The following is a 19,305-nucleotide window of genomic DNA, read 5'->3' on the forward strand; positions in this document are numbered from 1 at the left end:
CTCCAGAGAGGATCTGTGGCCGTGCTAAGACCAGTCAGCCCTGTGCCCTTTGGTTTATCAGCCTTTGGAAGATGAACTAGAGAGAAGTGGAGTTGAAGGAACTCCTGTGATCTTGAACTCAGGAGCTAAAAATCCCAAGTGGCCTGTAAGTCCACTGTGATCCATTCGCCAGCTCCACTGCACTTTAACTTGCTTTACTGGCACCAGGGCAGGGGATTTTTGCATCGAGTGGATAGGCAAAGACGTTTTTTGGCCCTCACCCCTGCTTGCCTCTATCAGATTACATTTCACAGACGGAAGCTGGCTGGGAGGTGGGAGCATTTACTTTTAAATCTTTTATGTGTGTTCACCTTGTGTGGTTGGGTGTGGAAAGCGGGGGGAAGGGTGTTTCCAAATCGAGTGAAATTCCCATTCCATGGGTATTACCATGCCTGTGGGGTTGGCAGTTCTTAAAGTTTAGCTAGTCTGCAAATAACTACAGAACACAATAGAATTCCCCTCCCTTCCCCTCTTCTCTCTCCTCTCTTTTCCTGCTTCCAAACGCCTTCTTGAGGCTGGAGCTGGGCAGGTCTCCAGAGGTGCAGCAGCCACAACAATCCCGCAGTTCAAAGTTAAGCAGCAGTTGCACAACTTCCAGCAACTCTCTCAGCCGACTACTAATGAGCTGAAAGCCAGGAACTTCTGAGGAGGTGAAGAGGAAGCTTCCAGACCTCCTCCCTTCACCCTAGAAACCCAGATACTCCCACCCCAGCCCCAGATCACTGAGATTCACTTATTGTTTTTCCCTTGCCGGGCACACCATGGCTCCCTTTGGAAGAAACTTGCTAAAAACTCGGCATAAAAACAGGTAAAGTCGTGTGTGTGTGTGTGTGTGTGTGTGTGTGTGTGTGTTTGGTTGCATTTACTTTCTGATTAAAAAAAAAAGAAAGAAAAAGAAAAAACAAAACTGCTTTTGTAGCACAAAGCCCTTGAGTCTTAGATCTAGTATAATACCTATCTTGTAAGGATATTTTTCCAGTATGGATGATTGCAGTGATCAGCATAAAACTAATGAGTGAGTGTTTTTGACTCCCTTTTTTCCGTTTTGGTATTTTGATTCCCCAAATAACTTCAATATTTTCTCTGGGCTGCCCTGAACATTTGAGGGTAATAGAATGACAAGTTTCATTTGGCTTGAACTGTAGAATATTGTAGAAAGGGTTAAAGTTTTAAGATAGAACTAGAATTCATAGCCACTTATTAGAATGAGAAACACTGCTGCTGATATAAATCCTGAAACAAAGCTTTAGTTCCCCCTGGGAGAGGGACATTCTTGAAGCCTGGAAAGTTCCCAAGTGAAAATACTCTATAGAGAAACTTTTCTTTTTGTGAACTGATTCTCTTGAAAATCTTCAAAAAGTTTAGGTGGTATTAGGCACTAAAAAAGGCTTCCAGCACTTGTTTTCCTTAGTCCTTAGTATTACTATTTTACTTTGATTTAATTTGATATTTCAAGCCTGCAGTGCCCATGATATAAATACGTACATAAAACAAGTGTTAGCGTGGACACACACACACACACACACACACACACACTTTTCTTGGGTCAGTATGTACATTTAGGTCCTATTAAACAGTTTAATTATGAATCAAATACTACATTTTTATGCCAAAAAAAGTGAGGAGAAATTTAGAGATGGGCTTTATTTTTTAATATATTTGTTTTGGCACAGGGTCTTTGCTGATATGCTTCTCTCAACCATGCCTGACTGTACTTGTCATAATTTGCTTAGTGTAAATTTAAAAGGATACAATTACATGGTAGGAAATGATATAATTATTTTAAAGTGAGTATCTGCATGACAATATAGTGATGCACTTTAAAATAAATCTTCATATTTTATTTTGTACACAATTTATTTAAAAATTCTGTTTCTCTTTCCAAATATATTAATCACTTGATTATTTAAATTTCCTTAAAAACTCAAATAGCCGTAGTAAATACTGTAAAACTTTCTTAACCAGTTTTATTTGATATAACACAATTGTATAAATGTTATTTATGAAATAAGAATGCTTTGTTATATATTTTATAATAAAGTAGTTTGGGTATTTTTTTAAAATTAATAGTGGTTATGAAAACATAGTTTGTTTTTTAATGGTGACAGTGTATTAAAAAATATTCCAGAAGAGCCACAACCAAAATATTATTTTAGGTGATTTTTCTGTAGTGTTGTTATTGTACAATTATTTTCGCATCTGTTTAAATGCCATCAAGATATGTAAATAGTTACTTTGAAAAAGTGTATTGTTTTATAAAACAAATTCTGTTTCTGGAAAATTGTGTGTACAGAATTTTGTTTGAGTTTTTTTTTTTTTATAAAGCAATTTAAGAATTGTCATTGGTATGCCAGATAACAATGTGATAAATTCATGCTCCCCAGTGACTTTCCCTTAGAAAAAGTACATGCTCCTCTTTCATCACATTAGTGTAGCCACCCACCAGCTATTCATTCTACCCATAAAACTAGCTATCATTAAAGGAGGTGAGTACTCATTTTTTTTTAACTGACATTTTCTATGTAAAATTATGAAAAGGTAGACAGAATATGTTTCTCTGAGAAAACAGAAGGTGATGTTTTATAACAAATGCAAGTGTTTTGGCAAAAGTGGTTAGTAATATTGTGGATATTCTTCAACTGCTCTGATAAGTGCTAGCACCCTTTGTAGATTTGTACTTTTTTTAACTAGTGAGAAAAAATACAAACCACAGCAATGGCCAAGAACATAAATATATGAGTATTTCAACTTAAGTAACAAACGATTCTTATGGTATATTGAAATGGAAGTAGTATATTTAGTGTTGTTATATATGAAGTCTTTTTTTTTCGTCTTCTCAAAGTTGAACTATAGACCAAAATTAGTTACATGGTTCAGTTTATCCATTTCGATTACCAATTCCATGATAATTGAATAAGCCTACTTCAATATAGAGAACCAAACATTTTTTTTCTAAATGATGAGTTATATACTCTTTTATCAAAAGTGTAACTGATGATAAAATAGTTATTTGATAAGTGCTAATGCATTCCATTATATATAATTTGTTGTAAAACACCAAGAAGATTTTGAGTAATGTATTTGTACTCTTGTGATATGTAACTTGACGAAAAGAACACTTTATATTTTATATTTTGTATTTATCAGCAGGAAAAATACACATTGATAAAAGGAACATTAGGAATTTGAGATTATAGCATTTTGTTTACTGAATTTTTTTGCTTGTCTTTTTATTTTGTTCACTCTTAGAGTAATATTTAATTCCTCAAGATTCAACATGAACTATAACTATCTCCTTATGAGGTAGTTCTGTAATTTTTCACATAATAAATGGATATTTGAGAGTTTTAGAGACAAACAAGATGGAAATAAAACTTTGAAGGAAGTGGTATGAAAACTCTTAGAAAACACAAACTAAAAAGCTTGCAGACATATGGGTCCATATCTGTCTAGACAAACCTATGTTTTCCTGCCTAAGACAGTGACTGCATGTGGAGAACCTGTAATACAGTTGTTTATTTAATTTTGTAAATGAAAATTATAATTTGTATTCAAACTAGAACATAGTAATTATTTTATTGCTTATTCATCATGTGATACAAGCTGGCATTATATAAAACTGACTGTTTTTGAAGGATTGATTGACTCTTGCTATAATCTAAAATATAAAAAGATAGTCTAATAATTAAATGAATTTGGACATGCAGTGAATCTTACCTTACCAGATAATTTATTATAAATTTAATAAGCATTTAATTTAAAACTAGAGAAAATAATCTTCAGGTGACTAATTTTGGATCCCCAAATATGTTGAAAATAATATACGGTCCCAAAATAATTCTATTTGGGCATATAAACTTTTTAGGCTTTTTTATTTCAAACTTTCATATACATAAAAGACATGGAGCCAACCTAAAAGTTTTTATGTTGATAATCAGAGCTAATTTCTTAATATTTTATAATTGTAGTAATGTTTAATTGAAAGCATACAGTTTTAAGAGGGTCTCTTGGTGTTAGGAGATAGATTGTTTACTACGGTTCTGGAATAATAAAATATTCTGGCACTGAAATCTGAACAGTTTGGTATATACCAGTATATTTCAGTCTTTTGTTCAACAAGAAGAATAAAAATGGTGGAAACCTAGATATCATTTTCAACAAAGTATTCAAGTTTCTGAAATTGTATTGTATGTCACCAAACAGCCATTGTTTCCTGCCTGAAAGTCAAAGAAGTAAATAATGAAGCACATATTAATTTGATAGTTGACTTTCATGTGAACATTCAGTAATTGAATTGATTATTAACCTATTTAGCTATTTAAACAGATTCCATTTGCAAATGTGATTGTCTTTATGTTAGATTATATTTTCAAGTTAGCAATTCCCTCACTACTTAACTTCAAGGTTGGATCCATAATTTCAATTGCAATCACAAACTTTTCCTAAAGTTAAGAAAACTAATGTAACCATAAAACTTTTTGGAGCACTTGGTGATGAGACATGATTCCTTTGTCTTCACTAATATGGCTGGGTGCGGGGGCGGGGGGCACAGAAAATTGGTTAGAACTTCTGTCAATCTTTGTTAGAAAGAGGAAATTATGGTAGTGAAACAATGTCTCATGTTTTTGTCGGAGATTTGAAATTAATTCATGTAGGTGATTTAGCATGATAAAAGATTACTGACTACAAAAATATTCAATCTGGTTTAAAAAGGCCTCCATAATAAATTTTAAGTACTATTTCAGCTTCTCTAGGTTTTTGCTTTACTAACCTCATGTCTTTCCTTGGCTTCTCCTTAACATTAGGATGTGTCTATCATTGGCTATACCAGATGTTCTCATAATTTCAACCCCAAATTAAAAGGCCCCCCAACTGTACTTGTAATAATTTCATTTGAAATAAGTATTACAGTTGCATTGTTTTATAATTAGTGAATAAAGTTTTCATTAATATTTGCTTTGGACTCTATTTGAACATATGTGGCCAGGTCCCCCCCCCCTTAATCCAGGTACATTATAATGTCACCATAAATAAATCATGTAATGACTGCTTCATCAGAAGTAAGAATTAACTTTTGCGGTTAGGATAAATGTTTTGGCAAGAAGCATTTCTTCTCTCTGTAATTAGAAGTATGGTAATTTATGAATTCCACAAAAAAGAAATGATCACGTACTATTTCATATATGCTTCAAATAAAGATTTAAAGTGTTCCCAAAACTGGATTGAGAAATGCCAGATATTTTAGTATGTAAAGATTCATATTTCTCTGAACTTCTTGAAAGATATTTCCCCTGATGATACCTAGTGATTTATGTCGTTATTAGTTGGCAGCAGATAAACCCATTGTGAATGATGACTGGAATGCTTTATCCCTAGCAAAATTATTTTAAAAACATTGGCAGGGATGAGATTGAGCTCCAGATTAAAACTTGACTTGCACTTAAAAATACCTAAGCCAGATGAAAATCTATTATATAAGATGTTTGTTGTATTATGTGCCATATCCATACATAACACTTGTCAAGGAAAGAAGTTCTTAGGTGGATTTTTTGGAAACAAGTTTCAAAAAGTTTGTAGCTGGTTGACAATATAATTTAGGAAATGTTTTGTAACTTAGAAAGTTTTGATGTTGTTTGATTGCTATGCAGGTCTCTCTCTCTCTCTCTCTCTCTCTCTCTCTCTCTCTCTCTCTCTTTAGTTCTGAAAATAAGAGAAGTTGAAATAGGGGTATGTGTCTATCTCGTTCAGGTATTTATGGATACCAGGATATCTGAGCAATTTATATGTCAAAGGGAAAAGTTTCACACACTTGCATATTATAATCTTCTTTAATATGTACTTGCTTAAGTTGCTTATGGAGTTTTTAAAGACATTCAAATGCAACATTGGTAGGTTACAATGTTGATGTCTTGAAGCTCTTTATTTACTATTTTTTAATAGATTTTGATTCCTTTACTGTGAAGCCAGTTGTAATATGACACTTGCTAGAGAAAGTTCCTGTATCTGTTGTGAAGCAATTACTAATAAAGATGATCACCCAGTACAAAGTAATTATTCCATCTAACTGGAGTTGATTTCAGTAAGGTATTTAATAAACAAGATTTTCAAGAATGTTCAATGGGTATTAAATGATCTACATGGAAAATTTTCCTCAAAGGTTTATATCTGAAATCTGGAATACACTCTGTTTTTATAAATAAAGTGACATAAGATTCCTATAAAAAATTCTCACTAAGTTGCTGGGCACCGTGGAGCATACCTGTAATCCCAGCAGTTTGGGAGTTAGAGGCAGGAGGATTCTGAGTTCAAAATCAGCCTCAGTAACTTATAGAGGCACTAAACAACTCAGTGAGACCCTGTCTCTAAAGAAATTATAAAAAAGGGCTGGGGATGTAGCTTAGTGGTTAAGTGCCCCTGAGTTCAATCCCCAGTACCAAAACAAACACACAAAAAAACAAACAAACAAAATACTCATTAAGTATAGGCAAATGAGCACAGGGACCTTTTCTGTCTTATTCCTTGCTAGATAACCAGTGAGTAGGTGCTTAAGAAATACTTGTTGAGTGAATAAAATAATTCACCATATACTCTCAAAATATAGCTGACCCCAAATAGTACTTGAGTCAAAGTGGTAGATCAGTGAACTTTTTTATGGAATGAGTGCATGGGTAACTTCAAGGATGGATCCATAATTTCAAGCTTGACCTCTAATCATCTCTCTTTCCAGGCTCAACTCCTTACCTTCAAATAGTGAATGTGATATCTGACAAAAAGATGCTATGGGAAACTTTACTGGGTTTCTGATTAGAAAAAAGAAAAAAAAATCCAAACGAGAAATGTGACTAGTTCTTGTCTGGTGATGCTCTTACCTCATTTCAGGCACCTTGAATGCAGCCATGTGTGTGTATGAGGGAGAATGGTGCATGACAGTGCATGGCCACTACAGATCCACAGCTGCATGTGGAACATTTACCCTTTCTTTTGAGAAAAGAGGAAAATATGATCAGGAAATATTTCTTATCTCACGTGAAAGGAGGATTTATGTTTTCTCTATCAAGATTTTTGCAATTTGTGAGACAAAGGAAGTGTTAGAAATAGGCAGAAAATTTTGGGCTAAGAAGTTGCCTAGACTTCAGGGTAAACCCAGCTATGTCACTACTAGTTGTGTGCCCTGGGGCGTATATTTAATCTTTCTCATGAAATAACAACAATAATTATAACATACAAAGGGAACCCAACATTTTTCAATGTTTGTGTGTAGAGAGGGAGCTCTTTAAGTAAAAGAATATACAAGTATCAATTTTTTAAAGAATTCTGAATACTTTTGGGGCTGTAGAAAGTGACTATGAAAATGAAGGGGCCCTGGTGGCTTAAGCTTCATTGACCTCATGGTAAATAGACCTCAATTTGCACTTCTTATAATGTGCATTTTGTTTTTGTGATTTACATAAATCAACCCATTGGATGTTTTAAATAATGCCATGGGGGTACTATGATTTTCCCTATTCTTACATGTGAGGTAGCAGTGCCCTAATGTGACACAGAGCAGTACAGTAATTAATAAGTGGCAAAACTAGGATTCAAATTCATGTTCTAAGTCACTGTCTACTTGTGGTCTACTAAGGATTTAGTTTTTTCATCTTATAAATAGAGTTATTTCTAAACCATTAAGTGTTTGTATTAAACCTGATTATGTATGAAAGACTTAGCTTAGTCCTAGGACATAATAAAAGCTCAGTAAATATTCATTTATTTATTCAGCCTGTTTGATGCAAAATGCTATAAAATATATCTAAGGTTTTAGTACTTACTTATACTGTGATACTTGGGGCTTTGAAATACTAATGTTCGCTCACTAGACTTTCTGTATCACCACTGATACCTTTAAACTTTAGGTAATAAAGAGATAAAGTATACATTTTTGAACATAATTAGAAGTGAGTTGACAAGTACTCTACAAATTTATCTTTGGATTTTAATGAAATACTTGAATTCCAATAGCTCTTTAGTTTTATTTTCATACCCCTTTTGAGCCAATTTTGCAACACATAACACAATACATAGCACATCATAGTTACAAACGTTACTTGTGTTTTGATAAAAAAGAAGATAATTATTAAAATAATTTAGTTTTATATTTATATTATAAAATGAGAACTTAAATATTTGGTAGAGTCTCTTCATATCTAAGATTCTATGATTTTAAAATGTTTTTTGCAGAGTTGACTTAAATTTTATTTGTACCATTATTCTTCTTTCTGAAGATAACTAAAGAAAAATTGGAATTACAAACAGAAAAACAGATTTTTTTTTGTAATTTTACTTTATCAAACACATGGTGTAATGACACATAACTTCTATCAAGAAATTTAGCATTATGGTGAAAGTAAAATATGCTTATTTCCATTTTTAAAAAGATGTAATTAGTTTATCAATGATAATATGTGAGAACTGTTCACTGTTTAGTATTTGCTAAACCCTGTTCTAAGTTTAGCAACATAATTGTATGAGTTTTATGGGAAATAAAAATGTTATTTTATTTCTTTAGGATTGGTAAACTGTGTCATGGGTACTGTACCAGACATGCAAAGACATAACTCCATTCCTAAGAGATTAAACTCCTAATTGAAGAAAATAGCATTATAGTTAAATAGCTCATGCATAAACTTTTTTTTTTAAAGTCACTCTTCTGTGGGAAATGGTCTTTGACAAGGTCGATAAAATCATAATCTTTACAGTACAATTAAGAAAATGAGAATATAATCTCTTGGAATTTGAAAGGCTACCCCTCTGTAGAGGAGGTGTTAAGTGTTAGTGATTAACTCCAAACTCAAAGTCTAGGAGAGAGGAGTAAATGGAGGCAAAGAAAAATAAAGGGTGAATCGTCATAATTAGGTAGCATTTATTAGACACCCACAGGTGACAGGCTTGGACAAGAGAAGGGAACACAATAAGATACACAAAAATATGTAGGAGGGGGCTGAATCACAGAGAGCTAAGACTGACTCAGACAGGATTATCAAAAGAGAAAACCTAGGATTCAGGTAGCACTATGGTCAGTTTGGCAAAGATCCATAATCATGGTTGGGTAGAAAACAATATTGTACAATTGAGGTTACAATGGAAGTATTTAGGAAAAAATTAAGGATGTCTTTATATAATGGTGTTGGGCTTGAAGTCAACTATAGTGGACTGCTCTTCTATTCTCAAATATTAAATCATCAGTTTATCAGACTAAGGAATTAAGATATTTGAATACTCTATGAGTCTTCTGAATTTTAATTTCGTTAATGTAGATCATAGACCAATTTCAGCAAATTTTTATGCCCACCAATGATAGTGCATGCTTGATAGAAGTTTAGTGTTTGAAGCTTATTGATATTCCCCATGTTGTTGTTGTTCTCACCCAAAGAATGGGACATATTATAGCCACCTCAGGTATCTTTAGTTACTTAAGTGCTGTTTACTTACTCTGATCTCTTTCAATTGCACTGGAATTCCCTGCAGTTATGGTTAACTGAGGAAATGTGACATCCCTTAGGAGAGCATTAGTTTTGAAAAAGCAATCTCCCGGAAGTGGAGCTTGAAAATCCTTATTTTTAGCTATGCAAATAAGACCTCACAGTTGCTTGGAAGCTAGGAGAGATGTTATTGAAATACCATGGATAAATTCCATGGGTAGAGGCATAGTAGCTACATTCACTTATGAAGAAAAGAGTGCACAATTGGAAAAAGCATAACAGAAGCGATAGAGGACCTTTGAGATTCCATCTTTACTAATAGTGCAGGAAGCTTGGCACATTCTAGTGGAAGCCTGGAAAGTATTTGTCTTCATTTCTTTACTGCGTGCTCTATTCTCAAAGAGAAAGTCAATTATTTTCCTATAAATATTAGAAATGGTCATAAAACTTAGAAAAATTAACTTTTTTAAAAAAGTTTGATCATAGTAGTTTTACTTTTAATTAGGAAAACTTACTGTAATCATAATTTAGAGGATTAAGTTAAATATAATGTTTTACCTAGTTTGTGTGTACTTTGTATTGTTTTAAATATGTTTTAGCATCTAAAAGAAAACAGTTATGAGCTGTCTGTTTTATTATATTTGTGATCTACATATATGTTTAAAAGTATGTGCATATGACTATATATATTTGTATGTATTTCCTTTGTTATGACTCAAGATTATGACTAATAATCTAAAAAAAAATCTAAAAATAAGTGAACACTACATTTTGCGGTGCATAACAAAACATTGGTGATAAATCCAACATGGAATATATAGAGCAGTGGTTGATAGACAATACAAAAACAATAAACTAATGAAAATTTTCAGATAGTAATTATGACTACCAGGAAGGAAAAACCAGAGTGCTATAATGAAGAGTACTAACTGGTCTGAGAAGAGGAGGCTTTTCAATTGAGACTTAAATGAATAGAAGGAATCAGCTTTAAGGCTCTGGAATGAGATTGTTTTAGACAGATGGAACAGAAAGCGCAAAGTCATGGCTATGGAATAGGACTTGGAGTTGTGGAAGGAAAGAAGAGCAGCAAGTAGGGGGTATAAGAACAGGGGGGATAGTTGAGGACCTAGATGAGTGCATAGGTTACTTAGGTATTTGTGAAACACGAGGAATATTGATTATACTTTAAATTCAGGAGAAATCCACCAAAGGGTTTTTAGCTGGCAGAGTATATGATCTTTTGTTTTTTTAAAAAAATCAGCCTGGCTGCTATATGGAGAGTACTACAATAAGACCAAGAGAGGAAGCAAGACATCCAATCTAGAAGTTATTGTGATAGTTATTGTAAAAGTTTTTTGTAAGCAAAGAATGACTCCTTGTGGAATGACCATAGAACAGAAAAGAAAGTGGCAAAATTGGTGGATTCCACTTTGGAAGGAGAACTTAACAGGAATTTTAATGAATGAGAAAAAAAATAAAAAGGAAGGATGATCTGAAGTTTTTGACTTGAGCAATGGTGAATTTTGCCAACTCTAGATAGGGAACATTAGTATAAGAGCAGATTTTTGGGGAAGTGTGAGAAATTAATAATTCTACTCCAGCCTTGTTCTCAGATGCCTATTAAGTATCTAAGTGGAAGTGTTTAGTACAATATTGCTGATTGAAGTTCAGGACCAGAGATACAGGTGCACTGGGATGTTAGTCAACAAAGATAGAGTTGTACCTCTCTGAGGTTTCACAAAAGAGCAGTAGATTTAGACCTGAATGAGATGCAAGATTTGCATACAAAAAGATGGAAAAAAGAACAATGCAGACAAAGAAAAAAATAGGAAAAAAAAGACAAAGTGGTTGACACTTTATCAGTGCAGTTTGTGGAAAGACAAACATTATTTTGCTTATTTTATTTTGCACTAAAAGAACTAAAGAGCTGTGAAAAAGAAAATAACATGATCATTATGTAGCCTTTTAAACAATTATCTAGATGAAATAAACAAAAAAAATATACAGTAGAGAAAGAATATGAGTAGGCCAGTTAGGGGATTAGTTAAAGAGGTCTCATATAAAAAGTGAAAACATTTAGATACAAGAGTTACCATGGAGGCAAAATTTATAAGAATTCAAAACTTAATGGACAGGGATAGAATCAGGATGAATAAATGGATCAATGATAACTACAATTTTGGCCCTGAGTAACTGAAGATAATAAGTGTGTCATCACAAAGAGCAGGAAAAAAAAAATGGCAAGGATAAATTTTGGAAGGAAAAAACATTGAGGTAAAGAGTGAAAAATTCAAGATGTCACTTGAATGTTTCCAAGTATTCCACCTCCAAACACCTGGTGTTTGGACACACTGCACCTGAGATGGGCCTGTGAAACTGCCATTCACCCAGCCTACTCCTGTCCCTATTCATGTCCATATGGGGCTGATTAATATGGAGCACGCCACACCTGCAGTGGGGCTTCAAGGGCAAAACACACTGGTTTCCAGTCAGGGCCTTCAGGCTGACTAATCCTGTCTTAATCCCACTCAGTCAGCATGAAACAGCCTTCCCTTTAATGATTCTTTAATTATTACCTTTGGTTAATATTGCTTTTGTATAGTACCATAACTTCCATTAGATGATGTTTCTTTTTGTGTAAAGATTGTGTTATTTTTACCTTTTTATCTCCTAGGGAACCCTATATAGAATACTTTTATAAATACTGAAGTTCAAGAAAATGTTTTATCATTTAAAAAATAAAATTGATGGTTTTGGTGCAGATAAATGATCAAAATCAAGAATTCTCAAAATTTGAGGGGTTAAAATCACATAATAAATATTTTAGGTTTTGCTAGCAATAATGTCACAACTCCACTGCTCACTCTGTCATTGCCTATGAAAAGAACCATAGACAATACATAATGAAATGCGCATGGCTGTGTTTCGATAAAACTTTATTTACAAAAACAGTAGGAGGACCAATTATAACTAGGTATTATTTTTCAGATCCACTTGATCTTGACTAATCAGAGTAGATTTAAACTTTAATTATCTAGATTTCTATATTGAGAAAATTATTTTTATTTACCTCTCTAAAACTCCCTTCCTCCTGTCACCCTCTTCCAAATTACAAAAGAAAGAAAGACAGACTGACTTAACACCTATTATGTTGAACCTTTAGGTTTCAAAATGAAAGATTCAGTCCAGGACCTGACTGAAAAACTAGTAAAAAGAAAGAATTCTGCTGTTGCAAAGGGTGCACTAGATTCTGCAGAAGCATCAAGAGTGGGCTCCCATTTGCAGCTGGGGTCAGGGCATTGGGTTTATTCAGAGGGAATCAGGGAATTTTCCTAGGGGAGCAACATTTGAAGCATAGTAAGAGTTAATCAGATGGATAAGAAGAAGAAAAAAAGAGTATTTCAGGACAAGGAAACAGGTTGTCAAAAGACCCATAGTCAAAATATAAGCACTGCTGATCCAATCTAGCCATCAACAGGGTGATATATGTGTCAAAATGCTAGATGTGTCAGAGATTGGCATGGCAATAGGAATGACTCATTCCATGTATATAGTAAAGAATTCTTGGCTATAACTTGGAGGGGTCAAATCATGGAAGAAAGCCTAGGAATGGGGAGAAGAAAGTGAAAATAAGAAAGAAAGAAAAGGAGAAAGATTTAAAATGAAAGCCTTGAGCCTCATTTACATATTTTAATCAAGTGAATTACAAAACTAGATTTGTAGTTTAAACATTTTATAATAATGTGATATGTAATAGCTTACTACAGCAATATATAGTAAAACCATTGTCTGAATTGCAATAGTGAAGAAGGTGATGAGGGCAGATATTTTGGACATTTAATAACTAGGATAAAACAGACATAGTGCCTGCAGATGAGAGAGACAGAGGCAGGGCGTCATGATTGTATTCAGTAAGAGAAAATCAAGAGATAAAATCGTTTGGAATGTGACAGAAGGTGATGAATTAGTTTTGATGTGTCAAATTTGAAGTCGCCCTGGTTATGCAAACACAACTATATAGATATGAAAAGGGAAATTGGAAATATGGGTCTGGAGTTCAAGGCCAATATAATTAGACTTTCGAACTATCCTCCAGTTGGTTGATATTGGTGTGGGTATCACACTGAACAAGAAGAATGTGTATGATAAGAGAAAAAATGAGTTAGCCCAAATCCTTGGGGATGGCAGCTGCATCCATTACTACTTTCAGCATGGAAAAACACCTCCAAACTTAGTTGCCTAAAGTATTAACAATATTTTCCATGACTCTGTGGGTTGGCAGGGGTGGATTTTCTACTGGTTTCCTGGGCTCTCTCAGGAGCAGCTGGTTGGGGGTAGAAAAACTGAGGAGTTGAGATCTCCTTTCTCTCTCTCTCTCTCTCTCTCTCTCTCTCTCTCTCTCTCTCTCTGATCATTCATGGCAGGCTTTTTCATCAATCAGCAGTCTCAGGACAGGATCCTAAAGGGAGAAAGCAGAAGCTATACTTTTTTGAAATTTGGGCTTCAGAATTTGTACAACATGGCTTTTGCCACATTCTTTTGGTCATCAAAATCTCAAATTCTAATAAAGTGGTGAAAAAAATAGACTCTTTTTTTTGATGGGAGGAACTGCAAAGAATTGATGGCCACGTGAATTTTGTCTTGAATGACACTTACACCTGTTAATATGTGGATGAAGAAAGTTCCATCTGGGAACTGGAGAGGAAGATGGTAAAGTAAAGGAAGAATTGCAGGAGAGTGACCTTTTCTCAGCCAAGGATCAGAGGGCCACAAGAATGGGAAGAAGGGGTCACAACACATCATGTAACAAAGAAATCAGGTCAGATCAGTTCTGAAAATGACTACTGAGTTTGGCAGTTAGAAGGTTCCTGATAACTGTAAGTGAGGTATCTCCTTGAGTTAAGCTGGGTAGTGGTCACTTTGTGATGGATTGAAGAGCCCCTAGAAAATGTTCAACAAGAGACAAGGACTATGCATTGCTATTTAAATTTGTGAAGGAAAGATGTTTAGGGGAACATGTGGTTAAGCTGAAGGTTCACAGCAAAAGGTAGGAAATAAAAAGGAATTTAAGGAAGGATAAATTATGAAGCAAAGTCATAGAGGAGGCAGAGACAGAAAGATTCAGATCATATTAAAGAGTTTAAAACCTAGGGAAGAAAAATGGACATGCAATACTTTTGATATAGGTGCCTGGTGTTCCTTATGGATAATGTTTTCAAGTATCTCTCCTTTTTCTTAACAAAATGATATGACAAGTCCTGGCATACTCTGATTCTCTCAACTATTAATTTGCAGTACTCTTTAGGATATTTATTTGTGAATAATGTGAAAAGCCGATTATTTTAGATGAAGTTTCCATCCAGAAGTATTGCAGTTCCTTACAGAGTATATTCAGAAAATGAAAAGCAGGGATAAAGGAGCTCACCCTCAGCTCTCCTGGATAATTCAAATTCCTGTTTATTTCAGGTGTTATTCAAAGATGCCTGTAATTCTCAGAGCTCATTTAAAAAGTGAAGAGCAGGTGGCTGCAGGCAGATACAAGCTTAAAATCACTGTCATTAGGAAATATCTTCAACTATGAAAGCAAACCAATTATGGTTTTGGCTGTCCAAAGGAAAACTAATGCTAATAGTTGAAATAACTACAGCTATCATTAAATGAAATATTTAATGATAACTTTTATTTTAATAGATATGCTTTGTTTTATGAAATATCTCTCTACAAAACATAAATGAGTAAGGAAACTTTACATACTTGCCAGGTATAGGCACAGGTAATACTTAGAAGTAAAGAATAGAATTTCCAATGAGATTAGTTTCTCAGCATTCCATTTGGTAAATACTACATGTTAAATATTTACATTTTAATTATAATCAATTTCCGGAATTTGAACCAGAGTTTGTTTACTTAACCTCCAGGAGTCTCTAATGCACATTCTTTACACATTCCCTTCCCTTCCTCTGCTTATGGGAGTTATGTGCTTTAGCTACTCTGTGGTTGTGGAATGTCTAGGGCTGTTCTTATCCTGCTTGACTGGTTTATGCTTTTACTTCCTAAAAAATTAGACTGGCATTACTAGAGCATGAAACTGGCAAACACACACACATGCACACACACATCAAATTTTAATTTTCAGGATAATTTTTTACGTCTTATTTATCAATTTTTTTTTACTGTTCCATTTTTCTCCATAGAAAAATTGATTTTCTGAAGGGCAACAATTTTGGAAATACTTTAAGAAAAATATTAAGGGTATGTATTTGAAGAAAACTATTTGTTAGCACTATTTTTCATGCTTCACCTATAAAAACGATGATTCGAATTTTCTTAGTGACCTAGAGAAAGATCTGTATTATTAATGGGTGAAGGTTCTGAGTTTACCTCTTCTTAAGACGGGCACTGCTGTGATCCAAGAAATGTTGCTGTTGAGAGCATTTGCTGTACAGTGAGTCAAATCAAATGGACTTAGTTTGTGTGTCAGAACTTCCATGTTATTTGCCTGCTTTATTAACTCTGATTTTAATTAAATTTTATTCTGTATGTGTGTGTGCATTAAAAAAAAAAAAAGGGAATCAAGGGCTAAGGTTTTAGCTCAGTGCCAAAGCGCATGCCTCATATATGTGAGGCACTGGGTTGGATCCTCAGCACCACATAAAAATAAGAAAAATAAAGGTATTGTGTATGTTTACAACTAATTTTTTTAAAAAATGGCCAATCAAAATTTTTACTTAACATTGCTACCTTTTTTTGTTGTTTTTCTGGGGATTTAACCCAGGGCTGCTTAACCCACTTAGTCACATCTCCAGCTCTTTCTATGATTTGAGAGAGGGGTTTTGCTAAGTTGCTTGGGGCCTTGCTAAGTTGCTGAGGCTGGCTTTGAACTTGCTATCCTCCTGCCTCAGCCTCCTGAGCAGCTGGGATTACAGGTGTGTGCCACTGTGCCAGGCTAACATTTCTACATCTAATTCATGGATAGCATATTTGCTTTACTTATAATGACTTCAATTTTCCTGAGGTGATCGTGATGATCATTTTTTTAAGTACATTTTTTTTGTGTGTGAAACAAACTTAAAATAGAATTAAGTGGTCAGTGCCCCTTTTAAAGGTTGGGAACAAGTAAGGAACATTGATGCTTTTGACCTAATAAAAATAGATGGTACAAAGCTTAAAAAAGACCCAGAACACTCTTCTGAACTGTCAATCAATGTGTGTCTTTTTAAAGATTGTAATGGTTTTGATAGAAGAATTCTATCAGCATATTTTTAGAGAGATCTATATAGTCATACCTTGTTTATATAAGAGAAATATTATTTTCTTATTAGAGTGGCTTAAGAAAAAAATCATGGCATATTTCATTTCACATAGTAAAAAACAACTGAATTCGTGTGTTGAAAACATTATACGCAGACCACAAATTTTCTGAAATGTGCCAGGAAGGTCAAATAAGTCTAGGAAATATTCTACACTAGAGTCCTTTTTCAACATTTTGGAGTTTGATAGGATAACGTTGGCATATTAAATGCTCTCAGAATAAGTACAGGATTTCACTGTGCTTACTCACAAATAGGCAAACATTTTTCTGAAGAGTTGGATGGTAAATATTTTAGGATCTGTGAGCCATAAGATCTCATTGTCAACTCCTCAACGTTTTCTTTGAAGAGTAAAAATAACCAGACAGTACATAAATGAATAATCATGACTTTGTTTCAATAAAACTTTATGAACACTAACATTTAATCATATTATCTTCAAAAGTCATAAAATATTCTTCTACTGATCTTAAAACATTTAAAAATGTAAAACAAAAACAACAATCTTAGATCTTAGACCATACAAAGCCATCCTATGGGCTGGATGGGATCAAAGACCCATAGTGTGCTAACCCTTTTTTAGCCAGATGTTTTCTAAGTTTATCTGAATGAAAAAATACTGATTTATCACAAACTTATAGCAGTCGACTAGTCTAAATAAAACTGGAAAACAGATTGAACAAGTTATGTCTTCCAATATTTAGTTTCCAAAACTAGCTTTGTATGTTCAGATGTCTAGACAATGTGCCCCATATTTACAAGAAATGTACTGATGTATTCACAAATATGAACCTAGGTTTGCAGTGGTCTTTATTTAACCACAAAATCTTTTCCTTCTCCTTCCCCTTCTCTATCCCCGCCTCCCTCCTTCCTCCTTCTCCTTTCTCCCTTCTTCTTCTCTTTTTCTTATTCACCTTCTCCTCTTTCTCCTCATTCTTTGTCTTCATCTTTCCAGAGCAGAAAAGGAACTAGCAATTACTGAGTGCTAATTGTGTATGAATCACTGACACAAAACCTTCATGTATATTATCTCATTTGATATTTATTATAGTCCTGTGAATTTTGTGTTATTTAGATGAGAAAACTGAAGCCTACAAATATAAGTATCTTCCTCAAATAATTTTAAAATAAATGACAATCAGTCTATACAGCAGAATATGAATTGGTAATAATCATTTATATCATGGGGAAGAGTTAATACTTGAATATGATATGTTAAATAATCATTTATATCATGGGGAAAGAGTTAACACTTTAATTTTAAATAAAATTAGTAAGTGTGAAATGATCTTTACTTACTCATCTATAAAATAACATAATTATACTATATCCTTCATTTTGGGTGATGAGTATTAAATGAACAAAGAATATGAAAATCAATTATAATAGGCAAAGGACATAGAAAATACCTACTAAATGTTGGTATTGTGATATAAAAGCAATGTATATGAAAAAAGGTATTAAGGAAATAAGTATTTCTCTAGGTGCTATAATAAATAAGTTACTTTGAATTTTCTTGTCCGAAATCATGTTTAATTAATTTTATGATCAACATGAAGTATAATTAAGAATGAGTAAGATTTTTTTTAATGCTTAGCTTAACAGACTGTGGGCTGGATATGATTAAAGGTCCATATAGTATGCCAACCTTGTAGTTAAAGTCCATCTGAAGTACATTACATATCTTTTTAGTTTCACAGTAAATTAAACTGGAAAGTAATTTTATAGGTACTTCTTAAAGAAGTACAAAAAAACTCAAGAAACCAGAATCCCATGAATGAAGGAGTCTCCTGATTGCCAAGAAAGTCAATCTTTCAATATTACATTGACAGTTGATCTGCATGAATTTATAATATATCAAAGTAGATGATATGTATTGCTTTAAATTTTTCTTATGATGCCACAGTCTTTTTTTTCTTTTTTCAAAAAGCTCACATGCTTGACTTGGATTTATTTTGTTTGCAGAGGAAATATATATAATAGACTTAATAGAGAATTTGACAGTGGTCTGGTTCAGTTTAACTCATTTATCCAAACTTAATTTAATCTCTTGTACCTCTTTTTCCTAATCTGTATAAAGGATTGACAATAGGAACCTATTTGATAGGATTGTGATGAAGATTGAGTTTATGTGTAGAAAAACACATACAACAATGGCCTGCAATGTAATGGGCATGTAAAAAATTTGAGCTATTATTGTTCAGTATGTCCTTTCATCTGTCCTCCACTGCTCTTTTCTCTCATCATGTTACTATTAAGCCCTGTTGCTCAACTACCAAGCCTACAATAATCACTTTAACCCATAAGTTCAATAGGTCTACCTCACAAACATGATTCAAATCCAGCCTCTTTCTTCCACGTCAAATCCTTTGAACCTCTAACTCAATCTGACTTTCTACAAAGAGCTGTTGGAACTGAGGGCCTTGAGACAACGTCTTATTTTTTCTTTATTAAATTATTTATTTATTCTAATTTGTTATACATGATGGTTGAAT

At 33.6% G+C, this 19,305-nt stretch overlaps 1 protein-coding gene across 1 annotated transcript in view; it reads left to right on the forward strand.

Moving 5' to 3' along the window:
• The first annotated feature begins 569 nt into the window (after positions 1 to 569).
• The window catches only part of Rassf9 (Ras association domain family member 9), a 33,978-nt gene continuing 15,242 nt past the window's right edge, over positions 570 to 19,305 (forward strand). The window contains exon 1 of the mRNA XM_027942808.2: positions 570 to 847. Within this exon, the coding sequence (XP_027798609.2) occupies positions 801 to 847 (47 nt within the window). The 5' untranslated portion in view covers positions 570 to 800. The remainder of the gene's footprint in view (positions 848 to 19,305) is intronic.

This window comes from Marmota flaviventris, chromosome 3, assembly GCF_047511675.1.
Source record: "Marmota flaviventris isolate mMarFla1 chromosome 3, mMarFla1.hap1, whole genome shotgun sequence".
NCBI lineage: Eukaryota > Metazoa > Chordata > Mammalia > Rodentia > Sciuridae > Marmota > Marmota flaviventris.